This window comes from Eptesicus fuscus, chromosome 10 (assembly GCF_027574615.1).
Source record: "Eptesicus fuscus isolate TK198812 chromosome 10, DD_ASM_mEF_20220401, whole genome shotgun sequence".
Classification (NCBI taxonomy): domain Eukaryota; kingdom Metazoa; phylum Chordata; class Mammalia; order Chiroptera; family Vespertilionidae; genus Eptesicus; species Eptesicus fuscus.
In genome coordinates this window covers 84,982,734-85,000,407 of record NC_072482.1, presented here as the reverse complement: position 1 = coordinate 85,000,407, position 17,674 = coordinate 84,982,734, and the positions used below count along the sequence as shown (strand labels likewise).

The window sequence follows — 17,674 nt, the reverse complement described above, 5'->3', positions numbered from 1 at the left end:
TTCCCAAGCAGAGATGATCTTTGGGAAGAACAGAGGATGGGTACAAACTCTCTGACTGGAGTTCCTGGTATATTTCATCTGTTACAGCAGTTTACATAGGGATGCTACAGTTTATTTTAAAGGTGTTTTTTATTATTACTAATATGTATTGCAGATCCCTTCTCCTCATGCCTCTTTGATCGGGACAAAAGCAGTTTGACTACCTTCTTTTCTAGAAATTTCTTGGCTTTCTCTATATTTTAATTAATTTAAGTTTATTAAATCTTCAACTCTCTCATAAGAAAATAATATGATATTATAGTCTGGTTTGTTTTGTAGTGAAGGTTGGGAATAAAAGTCATAGACTTTCTCTATCCTACTAAGAAGCAAAATCAAGGCTGTTGTTTCTGTTTAAACTGAAATCATAACAAGTTAGACATTAGTTTTAAAACACAAATTAGTTTATTTTTACTTGTACCTGGGTAATGGGATGTTAAGCTGTTCTTTCAATGCCTTTTATTTTCAACAACATTTCTTTAGTCAAGTAGCTATTGGACATCCAGTTTCTGTTTGGTCTCCATATAATTGCTGGCATTTTTTCAGCGTTATTTATTTATTTATATAATTAAAACATTAACATTTTAAAAGACTTTATTTACCTCAGCACCACAGAGACCCCATTCCTGTGGAGTGAACCACTGGTGCCAGGCCTCCTGCCCAGGCCAGGCTCCGGCGTTCAGCTGAGACAAACCTGAGATAAGACAGCCCTGGCCTCCTTCCCCTTGGGAGACAACCTTACTGCTGGCAAATCACAGGGAGCTCCACTGAACTGGGGACTGGCTCCTGAAGTCAGCAGCAAGGGCAGCTGGTTCTCTCTCCAGCAGGTGGCTTAGCACCCTTCTGGGGACCACTGTCCGGGGCTGCAGGCCTGGAGGCTGAGGGCTGACATCCAACTCAAGTTCCTAATCTTTCAGCAACATGCTGCCCCCTTTTCAACAGCAAGAAACCTTAATTCTAAAGGAGTCATTAGAAATCCCCTCTGGCATCTTCCAAGCCAGACTGGGGCAGAGATGACGAGCCCAGTTCAGGGGGCCTCTTCTTCCATTGGGGAGCAGCCTGGGAAGAAGCTGACGTTGCTGGTCAGAGCTCGTTTCCTTTTCCTCCCTGGAGCTTTATTTCCCTGGGAATCTGCGGCTACATGTTTCAGCTCAGGGAGGCCAGGGGAGGAGGTGGCCAGAGTGGTCTTCCACAGAACCTGCTTCACCTCACACAGCTCCTCCAGCATTCTGCTGTTCGGAGTGGCACAGACAGGGCTGAAGAAGCTCAATCCTGGGGTCACCTCTGTGGGATCCTCCAGTGTGAAGGAGCCTTCGGAATCCTGGGTCCGCTCAACAGTGTCCAAGCTATCTTTGTCTTGCTGACGGTTCCTACACTTTGTGGGGTCACAGCTACAGTCCACCCCACAGTCCGACGTCTGTCTCCTGCAACCACAATGCTTATTCCCACACCAGCCCTTGCAGGAGCATCCTTGGATGGTCCTCTTGGACATCTTAAATAATTTTGTTGGTTTCCATTCCTCATCATCCCCAGCATCAATTTCACCATCCTCGGGCTCACTCACAGAATGCTCTGAACAGTATTTTAGAACCTCGACATCCATGCTTTGCTCCAGGAACTTTTCTTTAAAGCGGGAAGGTCTTGGCTTAGGTGGGATATATTCGAAAGGAGAGCCTGGGGATGGAAGGGCATCCTTCAGAAGATGAGGTTTCTGTTTTCTGGCTACTTGCTTCATGATTTCATTCTCTCGGAGAAGCTGCTGGTTTTGCACACACCCTTCTTGCTTCTCCTCCAGTTCTTCCTGACACGGCCGTGTGCTCCACGGCTGGTGCTCCTTTTCCCTGCCTGACAGCTCGAGCTGCTTCTCTGCCATTTGGCTTCGCTGCAGCTGGCCCAGAAGATACAGCACCTTCTCTTGGTGCTGCTGCTCCGCTCTGAACAGCTCTGCCTGCAAGTCTGCCTCCATTTCAGCAAAATGATGGCGTTCCTCAAGCAGCATCTTCTGCATGTCAGCACAGCGGGCCTTGTTCTGTTTCAGGATGCTTTCAAGCTTGCCAACCTGTAGTTTGGAGGAGACCAGCTCTCCGATTAAAAATTTCACGGCACACTTGGCTTCCCGAACGGAAGCAATATTCTCCCAGCGATGCCTTGGCCTGTCTTCGCTTTCTGCATCCAGCAGCTTCTGCTGCAGGTCGGCAATCTGGGCACTCCGGAGCTCCATTTCGGTCTCCAGGCTCTCAATCTGCTTAGTAGTGGGATCTTCTGACTCAGAAACTTGGCCCTGCCGTTCAGCAAGTAAGACTGTGTGCCTCTGGAGTTTAGGAGGTGGATTCTCCCCAGATTCCCTTTGTTCTTTGAGTTGAGCCAGATCCTGAGCCAGGATCTTTCTGTCTTCAAGAAGGTCATTCAGGTGGAATTTGGCTTCCTCAGTACTGACCATAACTTCAATTTCATTTCCAAGCCAACACTTCACTCGGGCTGCAGTGCCTTCTTCCCCCCCTTGGCTCTTGCTTTCTTTCCTCCTATCTGAGATCTCCCGTTGCTTTTGGAGAGCATCCTTGAGCCTCTTGTTGGCAGCTGCTGCCTCCTCAGTTTTACGTCTAAGCACATTAGACTGTCTCTGGAAGTTTCTTTCCAGTTTGAGCATCTCATATTGCCTTTTTCGGTCTCGCTCTTTTAATTGGATTACTTCTTTGTCTTTTTGTTGCTTCCACTGTCTAAACTTCTCAGCATCCTCTTTCATCCGACGCATTAACTGGACCCGCTGGTTTTTCATCGCCTGTATGTCCTGGTTCAGCTTGGAGATGGTGTGCTCTGTGGATTCCTTCAGCTTCAGAAGTTTGGACTGTTCACTCAGTTTCTTCTTCAGATCAGCTATTTGACACTCTAGCTCCTGTAGCCGTCTGTGGCGGCGCTCACCCAACTTGGCTTGGTTGGCATGCTTCTTTGTTGTCTGAAGTTCAAGCAGCAATTCTTCCTTTTCCTTTTGCAGGTTGATGGCTTCCAACTCTAGATTTTTGATGCTTTCCTGGTACTGCCACTGAATGGGCTGAAGTTGGCTGCCATCCTGAGTCATCTTCCTGGCCAGGGCCTCTTTCAGTGCAAGGGCTTTATTCAACTCAACCAGCTCCTTAGACATCTGAGCTTGACGCAGAGCATGTGGAGTGGAGAAGCCATCAGAAGACCTGCTGGTCTGTGAACCGCTTTCCACCTGGGCTTCTGGTTCCACTGCAGTCCCAATGGCTGCGGCCATGCAAGACACAGTGTCGTCCGATATCTGGATAATCAGTTGCTGCAGGTTACGAATCATCTCTACGTCTTCTTTTAATTCCTGGTTTTCGGAAGTCCCCACCAGCTTTTGCAGATCCACTTTGCAAGCCGCATGCTGCCTGAGCTCTTCGAGTTTGGCATTCATTCTTTCATTTGCTTGTTCTGTCAAAATGATCCTCTCCAACATCTGGGCGGTCTGACCAGCTGCCTCACTCAGACCATGACTTAATTTTTCATTCTTCTCTATCAGGGAATGATTCTTCTCCATCAGAGACTGTAGATTCTCTGGCGGTTCCACATTTATAGATCCAGGCAAGTTACCGCCACGGGCTTGTAGCAATAAGACCTGTAGCTGTCGTACTTGTTGCTTCAGATGATTAAGTTCAGCTCTCTGGGGGTCAATGTTAACAACAGGTTTGTTTTTTATTCTTCTTGCTCTGTCAGCATAGCGAAGGGTATTTAATGTTTCTTCTAGGTTGGAGTCCGCAGGACTGACACAGGCTATCATAAGAGTGTGGCTGTTACCTCCGAGGGAATCTTGAAGCAGTCGAGTCAACTTGGAATCTCTATAGGGCACAAAGCCACCCTTTTTGTCATCTCCAAGGGCACTGATTACATTTCCCAAGCATAGGAGGCCTCGGTTAATATTAATACCCTCTTTTAGCCGATCCCCTTCAGCCTTGGTTTTTTTCTGTCTTTCTGATCCAGCAAGATCTACGAGGTGCAGCTTGGAGTGGAAGCTGCTATTCTTGTCACTTTTCTTTCTTTGCTCCATGGAGATTGTAAAGATGGCATGAGACCGGGATGACTGGGAGTTCATGGCTGTGGAGGCCACAGTCCTATAGTTGTTGCCCTGCTCCAAATAGGAAATCATATCCGGGGCAACTAAAATAGTCTTCTCAGTGAGTCCCATGATCTTTATGCCTCCCTTAGGATCCTCTCGTATATTTATTTGAGAGGCTTTCTCACGAGATGGGCATAGAAGATCCACGATTTCTTCATTGTAAATCTCTAAATATGAGACTTTCAGAGTAAATTCAAAGTCGCTCTTCTTTTCAGTTTCTTTGAAGAGCAGTTGTATTACCCTAGGAATGACCCCAACTGTTGGTTCATTCCCTTGCTCTGCCGTGTATACACCGCCCATGGAATAGGTTTTCCCTGAGCCAGTCTGTCCATAGGCCAGGATAGTTGCATTGTATCCTTTAAATATGCCTTTTATGAGGGGTGCTACTGCTGTAGTAAAGACTTCTTCCTGCTCAGTAGAGGGGTCAAACACAAAATCGTAGGTGAAGGATTTGTCAGTACCGACCACCACCTGTGGTTCCCCGGGTATGAAGGAAAGGCACATCTGGCAGCCTTCACTGATCTCTCTGGGGACCAGAGGGCGACATCGCAGGGCCACTCTGACAGGAATTCCCTTCACCTGTTCTTGCATGATTCTGCCTCAGCAACGTCCCTTCTCTGGTCTGCCTCTGCCCTGTCCCACCGGAGATCTAACCGCCAAGTTTCAAACTGGCTTTGGTTCCAGAGGCGCCGGCCAATCAGAAAGCAGGAAGCAGGCAGATGGGGGTGGGGTGGGGGGGAAGGGAGCCACGCACGTTGCTGCGTGCGCAGCAATTGTTAATATTTACTATAAAGTGAATCATCAAGCGTCATGAATTAGTATTAAAAGTTGAAAACTGGAAAGTTGTTAAGAATTGAGAGAGTTCACTTAATCATTAAAACAAAACAAAAGAAAAATTACAAATCATGCAAGACATTTCCCATAGAAATAAGGCCCCGTTGTACTCTTGGAAATGTACAATGATAATGCTGCAATTATTTTTTAAGAAACTTTTCAAAAACAATACTGTGGCATTATTATACTTGGATTCATATCTCTGCTTTATACACGTATTTCCAAAACTACTGTGGTTATAGATGGACCACATGTATCATCTTTGTTTCTTCAACAATATTTTCTCTAAATTCTATTCTAGTTATTCTAGTAACAATTGGATATTTTTGCATTGTCTTTGTTTATAATTAAAATAACCTTTCTTCCAAAAGGTACTAGTGTCAGAATTCTTCAAAAAAATACTAATGCAGTTAAAAGGGCAGTGGTGAAAGACTGTTCAAATAACAAGTAATTGTCCATCACACTTATTGATTAAAAATAAGTGAAAGAGAGAGAGAGAGAGAATAAATTAAGTTAAAAATTATTTTTTAATATTAAGTTGAAAAAATGATAAATGGCTTCACAGGAAGATAAATTTTATTTAGTTTCATAGTTATATATTCCTGTCTATTAAGGATATAATTATAAATGAAATTCAGCATTGGTATCTGATGTTAGTTGATCAGAACAGCCTGTAGACCCGCTTTTCCTGTTCTGATATATGCTGAAAATTAATGTCATTATGAAAATCTATTAATACCAATCTGAATTTGAATATTTAGAAATCATGTATGTTCATGCATACATGATTATAAATTGTGGTAAATATTATGTATTCAGTGTTTTCTGATTGAAATTATGCAAAAATAAAATGAATTGAATGGATTTGGGAAACTTAATGGGAGGAAAAATAGTGATCAATCAATATTATTACACTAGTAGCCCGTTTGCACGAAGATTCGTGCAATAGACCTTCATTCACCTGGCTGCCTGCACCAGTTTTCTGCCGGCACCAGGGACCCAGGCCTTGGCTGTGGCCACCGCCTTCTGCCTTCTTTCAGGATTGGGGCTTGGCCCCGGGCGGTGGCCTTGGGTTCGCCGCACCCAACATCCCTGCTAAGGATCGCAGGAGCCGACCCCCAGTGGTTTCCTGCGATCCATGCAGGCTCCCCCGCTGGTGCCCAAGGCTGGGAAAGCCCCCCAGCGTCCCTGCTACGGATCGTAGGAGCCGACCCCCTGGTCGTTGCCTGTGATCCGAGCAGGCTCCACACCCCAACGTCCCTGCAACGGTTTCCTGGTGGGCGTGGTTGGTGGGCGTGGCTTGGTTGGTGGGCGTGTCTTGGGCATAGTGAAGGTGCGGTCAATTTGCATATTTGTCTATTATAAGGTAAGATTACAATTAAAAAATATATCTGTTTTTCACCTACAATTTATGAAATTTGATATTTCATTGAAAAAAATAAAAGAAATATCTATGTTTGTATTAAAAGTACAAATAAATATATGTGATAAAATAAACCAATATCATACATATTTTTCCCAGTATCTTTTTTTCCCAAAGGAGATCATGTTCCTCTCTTTATACTTGAAATAATTTTAAAATACTGATGCTTTCCTATGAGAATGCTGGCCCAATACTTCCTCATTTTAGCTAACTTTGAAAACAAATACAAACAAACAAAAAAAAACCTATTAGGCAAGGAGACTTTTCACAGGTTCCTTGGTTAGAAATAGAAATTAATTAAAACCCTAATAGAATCCCCATTTGTTGTTTGTACTTTTGAGACAAGAAAGGGTGAATACAAAGGTAAACTTTTAGATGCTCCTCATTCCCTAATCATCTCACATGTGTCTCTTGGAAATCTGTTTCTTCAAACTCTAGGGACTTAATTCTTAATGAGAAGCTTTTTCTGATTAGGAAACAAAAATATAAAATCTACAACTTTAGAGCAGACTCTAATACAACATTAAAAGGTAATTTAGAGAAAATATGAAAAATTAATTAATGATACTTGGAAGAACTCGTACTAAAAAATGTTTTTTTTTTGGGTTGGGTTTTATTTTTGTTTGTTTGTGTGGTATTTTTTTTGTATGCCATCCTTAAACAACTCATTTCAATATGTAATTATTGAGATATTTTACCTTTTTTATAATTCTTAGAAATTCATATTAGCAACATTTCAAGTGTTCAATAAACACATGTTGCTAGAGAATGCTATGTTGGACAATAAACAACTAGATTCTTAATTTAAAAAACAACAACACTTAATGAGTACACCATGAGCCAGCACTAAAATAGCTCCTAATTAAATAAGCTTCCTGAATTTTAAAATCTGGTGTAATGAAATAAGGTTAGCAAATAATTCAAATAAGACAAATATTTTCATAGAAAGTGAGTGTAATAAGGAAATAAAAAAGCTTTTCTTTACAGTGGCAAGATTTAGATAGGTAGATGATAGATATATAACTATTGTTATGTAGGTAGTTTTATATATAGTTTTTTAAAGTGTTTCTAAAATTTAGAAAAGTATTAAAATGTCTGAAAGTTATTTAAATTTTGAATATTTTAAATGGCTTTAATATAGTAGCAACTGTATTAACCTTAAGCTTTCCTAAGCACCCTTTTTAGATTGCATCTGTCTTAGCTATACTTATAGAAATTCTGATGTATGGAGTGTTTTCCCAGACTGGGAATTTGTGTTTATTTTTAAAATATCCCATAGTTTCTGCTACAAGTAGCCCACATACCACACTTAAAGAAACACTCTTCTAGTGTCTACAATGGCTTATTTTTGGTTGTTTGTTTTGTTTTTATCAATAGACTCTTAGAGATTTTGGTCTACATTTAGCACTTTTAAAAGAATTAGGGACATTTCTCTGGGTTACATGTCAATCAATTATCTATCTATCTTCCTGTATACTTATTGGCTTATTTTTTACATTTCATGCATAAAGGAATTATCAACAGCTTTATTTTTAATGGTTCTTTTTTCTCCCTTACTATTTCTTATTCACAACCTGCTTCTTACGTTTTATATGAGTAATGTTACCTTCAATTTCTCTGAGTATATTACTTAGAGCTTTTTAAGAAGTATTTTGTTTTCTCCAAGTTCAGCTACTAGGATTATTTCTCTTTCTCTTTCATTATGCACATGTATGATAATCTTGGTGGTCCGCTTCATTCACTTTACTGAAATTATCACACATCAACCTCAAGTTTATCTGCACTAATAAGTCTTGTTTTGAGAAATATAGAATATTGCCTTTTCAGAATTCTTTTGCCCCTTGACTTTTTGACAAATGTTTTAGGATTTTGAGTTGTTGATTCTGATTAATGTTCATTCTTTTTTTTTAATTCCTAAAATTGTTTATACTCTTTCAGTTTTCTTATTTTTACTTGGGATAAAGGCCAACTTTTTAATGACCAATTTTGTATTACTCAAGACTTAAGTGAGAATGTGAGAATGATTTTAAATGGAGCACAGTGGGTGTTTAAAGTTTTATCTTTAAAGTCTGGCCAAAAGTTATATTGCTTTTCTTCATCTTAGAGATATTTCAAAGCCTTTAAAAGATAACTGTATTCCAGCTTCTGTTGAGAAATCATGAAGCTATGTCCTTGAAAAGTATATTTCATCCTTGCTTCTTCCTTCCTCTGTGCCTACGAAGTAAAATTAATATACTTGAAAACATTTAGAATGATATAATTTGTGACTTTTAAAATAAAATACCTATTTCATATAGTATTCTTCATTGTTTTTGTTTCTATTGCTAAACAGAAAAAGAAACAAAATATTTCTAAATAACTGCATTACTGTAAGTATAAAATAAATAAGCCATTGCCCTGAAATACTTATCTAGGTATATGCAAACAACACTAAAATATTAGCTACGGAGCATTAACCTCTCAGTGTGTACCTCAGCATAACATGTCCGAACTGTTGCCCACACAGGACTCTTTCAGAAGAAAAGTAAACTGTTGCCTGAGGAAACACATCTGCTTTCCCTAAGTGCAGCAAAATCAACCAAACTGCACATTATTGGTTAGAGAACAGACTAGGTTGTACCTGGGTTAAATACATGGATGAACATATGCTCCTCCAACAGCACCTGTTTTTTTTTTTGTTTTGTTTTGTTTTGTGGTGTTTTTGGCACATGAATACTCCTAGGACAATATTTTTTTTGCAATCTGAATATACACCAAATTAGAAATAGAGCTTCAGAATTTGGAACAAAATAGGTAAATGGATATTTCTAGACTTCCTAGAAAAGGGTAATGGAGGCAGAGATGAAAGAAATTTGTAGGAGATTTGTATATATTCCTTGATGAAGCAAAGATATGTGAACTTACCACATAGTTTTATTACAAAATATCGCAGAATTTTTATTTTAGGAAAACTGAATCATGAGCAATACAGACGATCTATAAGCAAGCCATGATTGAGAGGTTTTCAAAGAGAAAGAAATGTTGCAATTAATATTGAGGTATGTGGTATGCTTAATAGAATGCCTGACATGTAAGAAAATTAAAGCAATTCTTTGGATAATTCACATTAATATTATAATTCTCTTTATAATACTTTTGTGCATTGTCTTAAGAAAAAGTATTAAAATTCAAATATCTGAATAACCAAAATAGCCCCCTTAACCTTCTCATATATGTGTACAGGTATGGGGGGAGCAATCTGAGAGAGGTGAGAAGATAGGAAAGCTAGAGTAATGACTTAGAGCATGTCAATGATTAAGCAAGGACAGTACCTGCTTTTCCTTTTACCTCAGATATCCAAGTCACAGAAGAGATCATATTAAAAGGGGAAGATGCCCACCTGGTAATGGATATAAAGCAGGAAGATGGCACAAAGGTGCCCCACCTTTCTCACCATACTGCCACCTAACATAGGAATGTTTCCCCATGCTTTGGGCCCCCTGATGAGACAAGAAGACAAATAAAATACCCTGCATACATAAACCAGACAGTCAATAGCTCTGAACATAAAGTGAATGTGGCTGAAGATGAGGCCTCAGCCTCTAGTACTGTCAATAATGTTTGTGTGGCTTCCTTTTATCATTACGGCCACCCTGAAAAATCATGTGCTGTAAACCAGGCAAGGCCAGCTCTAAATAGTTGTATTGTGCAAGGGAAGAAATAATCATGAGAGAGGTAATAAACAGAAAATCAGGCCCCTTCCCACTTTTTTTTTTCTAAGTCAAGTAAGCTCTGAAGTGTCTATTATAATTCAAAAAGGGACAGGCTTCCAAAGTTAATAATTATAAACAAATTAACTGCAGTGAAAAGTGTGTGTGTGTGTGTGTGTGTGTGTGTGCGCGCGCGCACGTGTGCATGTGTGTGTGTGCAGTCCAAATATAATGAGATATTTCTTAAACATCACAAATTGTAGGAAATTTTATACTTCTTATGAGTAAAGACTTTTTTTTCCCTTTCAATGTGTAAAGCAGATGGATGTGGAAACCAACAGAGAGTAAGAAGGCTTCTTGGGAAATGAATTAACATATCATTATCATCTTTGCCAATTGGCATTTATTGAGCAATTGGGCACTTGGTACTAAGAGTCACCACAGAGACTGAATATTGAGACAGGTTTTCATATCTGTAAATTCATGGTCATCTTTTGGAGGATAGAATTAATCTGGTAATGCATTACATTGTGTGGAATTGTTCTAAGGTTTGTTTCTCTAAAGGAAATTATATTTTTAAACAGGTTAATCTGTATGTTTAGGGTTTTATAGAGTTAGAATAAAATTTACCTTGTAAATTATTGCTGTGAGCAGTGGGTAGAGCTATGAATCAATTCTTACCTATAGATCTACAAGTTGACTTATTTTTTCCAATTTGATATTTGTGAGAGCAAACATCTGGTTCACTCCAAGGGAGGGATCATTTTTCATGTTAAATGTCATTTAGCATAAAATTCACTCTGATGTTATCAGAATCTTCCTTTTTGTAGCAGCTCTAATTTGGTATAATCTATATATATAAAACCCTAAAATGCAAATAGACCTAACGGCAGAATAAACAAACAACCAGTGGCTATGACATGTGCTGACCACCAGGGGGTGTGCACAGAACATGGCGGGCATTGGCTGTGGCGGGATGGTGGAGCAGTTGAGCGGGGGCACCAGACCAAGGTGGGGCACCAGTCGCTGTCATCGCGGGAAGCCTCTGGTGATCACTGAAAATCCTTTGCTCCCGTGTGCTGCAGTTCCGCCCAGTGCTCACACCTGCTGCTGGTGCCAGCCCCAATCGCTCTACGCCCCCTCAGTGGGTGTGAGCAGGGCTTGCGCCTTCAATGTGTGGGAGCGGTGGCAGCAGGAACTGGGCTGCTGGCAAACTGGGGACTGGGGGCCGCAGCGGGAGGGGCTGGGCGGAGGCACAGAGGATGGACTAAGACCCGCCCCTGTGCCCACCTCAGCCTTGAGGCCCACAGTTCCTTTCAAGGTGCACGAATTCGTGCACTGGGCCCCTAGTTTTTATTATAATTGTGGTGTTAGAATCAACCAATAAAAGGAGTATTGTCTGTGCTTCTCTTTTTCTTAAATATATATTTTTATTGATTTCAGAGAAGAAGGGAGAAGGAGAGAGAGATAGAAATATCAATGATAAGAGAGAGTCACTGATCGGCTGCCTCCCACACCCCCCACACCCAGAACTGTGCCTGTAACCCAGGAATATGCCCTGACCAGGGAACCAAACCATGACCTTCAGGTTCATAGGTTGATGCTCAATGATCCAGCCATGCCAGCTGGGCTATGCTTGTCTTTATGCTAAAAATGAATGTTGGCAATTTATTTTGGAGTCTCATTCTCAGATCTTCCTTATAAGATATTCCTTTTTTATTTATTTGCCTCAACTAATATTGCTGTCTCAGGCAGTTGCAATATTAAATAATTGCCCTTGAATGTGTTGTTGTTTTTTTTGGGGGGGGAGGTGGGGGGAATCATAGAAATAGGGTTTTTCTCACTGGGAAAATTCTGAGTGAGATCAAATAAAGATGCCATGAGAATATGGCTTTTCCAAGGAGCTACCAGGCAGGTCAAATAATGAAAATGCTCTGGGGATGTCTTGTGTTTTTATTTTTAAAACCCTACCTGCTACCTCCTACCAATCACACCTCTGTGATAGGTAGGCCATTACTTTTCATATCAATTCTCCCTGAGAGTTGCCCTCCGAAAGGACTCATCAAAAGCTTGTTGAAGAAAATGCCAGGCCTGATTGTTTGAAAAGCTCAGTTGTACATATTTCCATTAAAATCCCATCCAGGTCCATTTAATTTATTCACATATAAACAAAATGCTCTTTATTGCATTGAATGCAGTTTTGATAGATGGCTGTTAGCATTCTATCCAGGTGTAAAAAATACAAAGATAAATGAATCCGTTCTTTAATCCACACACTTTATGACTTTCATCTCCACCTGAAAGCATCCTTTGGCTCTCTATCTACTTCATGTTCCACTGAGAGACAGCTCTTTTTCTAGCTGGAGCTTATTTTGTTGTGCTCCTAATGAGAAGCTACCTCTGCAGACATTAGAAGAATAGCATTAAATTATACCCGTAGTGATCACATTTCCAACCACAATCCCTATATGTATACTAATCCTTTTTTATCCTATCATCAGCATTTGACACAATTATCACCCCACCTCCTGAAAAAAAGTTCTTCAATTTGATTCAAAGACAAAAAATATGTTTGTTTTTCTTTTAACTCACCAGTGGCCCTCTTTTTAATCTTCTTTGAATGTTTCTACTATTCTTCCATGACTTATAATGGATGGAGTGTTCCAGAGAAAAGTCCTTGGACATCTTAATACCACTTATTTCATGAAAACCCTCAAATCAAGATTAATCCAATCAAAAAATGGGCAAAGGACCTAAATAGACACTTTTTGAAAGAAGACATACTGAAGGCCATGAGACATATGAAAACATGCTCAAAGTCACCAATCATCCGAGAGATGCAAATCAAAACAACAACGAGGTACCATCTCACACCTGTCAGAATGGCTATCATCAACAAATCAACAAGTGACAAGTGCTGGGGAGGATGTGGAGAAAAAGGAACCCTTGTGCACTGCTGGTGGGAATGCAGACTGGTGCAGCCACTGTGGAAAACAGTATGGAGATTCCGCAAAAAGTTAAAAATGGAACTCCCATTCGACCCAGTAATCCCACTTCTGGGAATATATCCCAAGAAACCAGAAACACCAATCAGAAAGAACATATGCACCCCTATGTTCATAGCAGCACAATTTATAATAGCTAAGATTTGGAAACAGCCTAAGTGCCCCTCAGCAGATGAGTGGATTAGAAAACTATGGTACATCTACACAATGGGATACTACACTGCTGTAAAAAGAAGGAATTCTTACCATTTGCAATAGCATGGATGGAACTAGAGAGCATTATGCTAAGTGAAATAAGCCAGTCTGAGAAAGATAAATATCACATCATCTCACTCATTTGTGGAATATAATGAACAACACAAACTGATGAACAAAAATAGAACCAGAATCATAGAAGCATTGAACAGAATGTCCAACCTATGAAGGAAGGCATGGGGTGAGGGGGTAAGAGATTAACCAAAGGACTTGTATGCATGCAAGAGTATAACCAATGGACACAGACAGGGGTTGGAGGGTAAGGGCATGTGCTGGGAGGTAGGGGTGGCTGGAGAGTGATCAATGTGGGGAAAAGGAGACTTATGTAATACTTTAACCAATAAAGAATTTAAATTTTTAAAAAAAGATTAGATTTCAGATATCAACCCACCCACCCACCCACCCAGTATTTTCACTCTCATGTCAAATACACTTCTATTTTGGAATACAAAAAAAAAAAAAAAATCATAAGAGAAGGAAAAAGCTTGGAAATTTCTCGAGCTATAAAACTAACAGAGTCAAGATGGAGAAAATAGCAGAAAAGCTATCTGAGAAGAGACTTGAGAGTAATAAGCATTATTGCCTCAACATTTCCTCTATCAGGGATTGGTAAAACATGGGCCAGTTGTGGAGGTGTGAATTGACACGTTATGAGTTTCTCATACATTGAGCAGCTGGCTTCATAATTCACTCAAAGAGGTTTATTCAGTTCAGTTGACTCACTTGGAAAGTCAAAGATTGTTAAGGCACAGGTTACATATAAAAAGTCAGTTAAAATGGGCAAAAATCTTACTTATATTTGGGAAACCTCTATAGAACTGAGAGAAGAACAAAAAAGTACTGACACAAATTAAATGCCATGATTTTATCTGAATCTTTTTTTAAGACTTTTACTAGGATATAATTATTGCATCATAAAAGTCACCCATTTAAAATTTACAATTCAATGGTTTTTAGTATAGTCACCACAATCTAAGTTTAGAACATATTAAACATACCAAAAAAAGAAACTACAACCATTAGCAAATCACTTTCCTTTCCTGCCCTGCCCTCTGAAATAGGTAAATACACATATAACATCTCTTTTTTAAAAAATTATCTTTATTGTTGAAAGTATTACATAATCTCCTCCAGGCCTTCACCACACTATTGTCTGTGTCCCTGGGCTATGCATATTTGCATATAAATTCACTGGTTAATCTCTCCCATTCACTCCTCACCCCCCAGTTTTTCCTCTGAGATTCATCAGTCTGTTGCATGCTTCTATGTCTCTGGATTTATTTTGTTCATCAGTTTATTTTGTTCTTTTTTTTTTTTTTTTTTTTTTAATTTCTTTATTGATTAAGGTGTCACATATTTGTCCTCATCCCCCCATTCCCATCCCACCCCTCTCCCCACGCATGCCCCAATCCCCTGTTGAACTTAACCGTTGGATAGGCTTATATGCATGCATACAGGTCCTTTGGTTGAACTCTCCCCCTCCCCCCCACCCTCCCCCTACCCTCCCTTATCCTCCCTCTGAGGCCCGATAGTCCGATCGATGCCTCCTTGCTTCTGGTTCTGTTCTTGTTCCTCAGTCTATGTTGTTCATCATTTCCCCTAGATGAGCGAGATCATATGTCACTAGATATATACTAATAAGCACTGAATGTGAGACGAGCAATAATAGTTATGCTGACAGGCAAATGAATCAGTCTGTAGCGAGCTTCCCCCTGGACCAACAGTTCTTTTGAGACTCAATTTCAATGTCCAGTAGTTCCTTATGTGTACATGTCAGCACTGACCCCCCAGCTCTGGATGGTGGACAAATGGCGGTAACGGAGGTCCGACTCCCTCTGGTTTGGTCTCGGCCGAACCCAGGGGCATGGCGTCACCCGGACTAAGGGGCACGTGGCCTCACCCATACCCAAGGGGCGCGTGGTCTCACCTGGGCCTGGACCCAGCCTCACCCGGATGGATCCAGGGGCACACGGCCTCACCCGGACCCAGGCTCTGGCTTCACCCGGACCCAGGGACACTTGGCCTCTCCCAGACCCAGGGCCACTTGGGCTCACCCGGGCCTAGGTGCACGAGGCCTCATCTGGATCCAGGGACACAGGGTCACACCCGGACCCAGGGACGCTTGGCCTCTCCCAGACCCAGGGCCACTTGGGCTCACCCGGATCTAGGTGCACGAGGCCTCATCTGGATCCAGGGACACATGGTCGCACCCGGACCCAGGGACGCTTGGCCTCTCCCAGACCCAGGGCCACTTGGGCTCACCCGGGCCTAGGTGCACAAGGCCTCACCCGGATCCAGGGACACATGGTCTCACCCGGACACAGGGACGCTTGGCCTCTCCCAGACCCAGGGCCACTTGGGCTCACCCGGGCCTAGGTGCACGAGGCCTCATCCGGATCCAGGGACACATGGTCGCACCCGGACCCAGGGACGCTTGTCCTCTCCCAGACCCAGGGCCACTTGGGCTCACCCGGGCCTAGGTGCACGAGGCCTCATCTGGATCCAGGAACACATGGTCTCACCCGGACCCAGGGACGCTTGGCCTCTCCCAGACCCAGGGCCACTTGGGCTCACCCGGACCTAGGTGCACGAGGCCTCATCTGGATCCAGGGACACATGGTCGCACCCGGACCCAGGGACGCTTGGCCTCTCCCAGACCCAGGGCCACTTGGGCTCACCCGGACCTAGGTGCACGAGGCCTCATCTGGATCCAGGGACACATGGTCGCACCCGGACCCAGGGACGCTTGGCCTCTCCCAGACCCAGGGCCACTTGGGCTCACCCGGGCCTAGGTGCACGAGGCCTCACCCGGATCCAGGGACACATGGTCTCACCCGGACACAGGGACGCTTGGCCTCTCCCAGACCCAGGGCCACTTGGGCTCACCCGGACCTAGGTGCACGAGGCCTCATCTGGATCCAGGGACACATGGTCGCACCCGGACCCAGGGACGCGTGGCCTCTCCCAGACCCAGGGCCACTTGGGCTCACCCGGACCTAGGTGCACGAGGCCTCATCCGGATCCAGGGACACATGGTCGCACCCGGACCCAGGGACGCTTGGCCTCTCCCAGACCCAGGGCCACTTGGGCTCACCCGGGCCTAGGTGCACGAGGCCTCATCTGGATCCAGGGACACATGGTCTCACCCGGACCCAGGGACGCTTGGCCTCTCCCAGACCCAGGGCCACTTGGGCTCACCCGGGCCTAGGTGCACGAGGCCTCACCCGGATCCAGGGACACATGGTCTCACCCGGACACAGGGACGCTTGGCCTCTCCTAGACCCAGGGCCACTTGGGCTCACCCGGGCCTAGGTGCACGAGGCCTCACCCGGATCCAGGGACGCATGGTCTCACCCGGACCCAGGGACACTTGGCCTCTCCCAGACCCAGGGCCACTTGGGCTCACCCGGGCCTAGGTGCACGAGGCCTCATCCGGATCCAGGGACGCATGGTCTCACCCGGACCCAGGGACGCTTGGCCTCTCCCAGACCCAGGGCCACTTGGGCTCACCCAGGCCTAGGTGCACGAGGCCTCACCCGGATCCAGGGACACATGGTCTCACCCGGACCCAGGGACGCTTGACCTCTCCCAGACCCAGGGCCACTTGGGCTCACCCGGGCCCAGGTGCACGAGGCCTCATCCGGATCCAGGGACGCATGGTCTCACCCGGACCCAGGGACGCTTGGCCTCTCCCAGACCCAGGGCCACTTGGGCTCACCCGGGCCTAGGTGTACGATGCCTCACCCGGATCCAGGGACACATGGTCTCACCTGGACCCAGGGGCGCTTGGTCTTTTCCAGACCCAGGGGCACGTGGCCTCACCCGGGCCTAGGTGCTCGAGGCCTCACCCGGATCCAGGGACACATGGTCTCACCCGGACCCAGGGACACTTGGCCTCTCCCAGACCCAGGGCCACTTGGGCTCACCCGGGCCTAGGTGCACGAGGCCTCAACCGGATCCAGGGACACATGGTCTCACCCGGACCCAGGGATGATTGGCCTCTCCCAGACCCAGGGCCACTTGGGCTCACCCGGGCCTAGGTGGACGAGGCCTCACCCGTATCCAGGGACACATGGTCTCACCCGGACACAGGGACGCTTGGCCTCTCCCAGACCCAGGGCCACTTGGGCTCACCCGGGCCTAGGTGCACGAGGCCTCACCCGGATCCAGGGACACATGGTCTCACCCGGACCCAGGGACGCTTGGCCTCTCCCAGACCCAGGGCCACTTGGGCTCACCCGGGCCTAGGTTCACGAGGCCTCACCCGATCCAGGGACACATGGTCTCACCTGGACCCAGGGATGTTTGGCCTCTCCCA

At 44.0% G+C, this 17,674-nt stretch overlaps 1 protein-coding gene across 1 annotated transcript; it reads right to left on the bottom strand.

Moving 5' to 3' along the window:
- Positions 1-456: 456 nt before the first annotated feature.
- On the bottom strand, positions 457-4,741 carry LOC103285235 (chromosome-associated kinesin KIF4A-like). Its single transcript, XM_008140606.3, has one exon. The coding sequence runs from the start codon at positions 4,739-4,741 to the stop codon at positions 1,064-1,066; it is 3,678 nt and encodes a 1,225-aa protein (XP_008138828.2). The 3' UTR covers positions 457-1,063.
- Between the last annotated feature and the right edge of the window lie 12,933 nt (positions 4,742-17,674).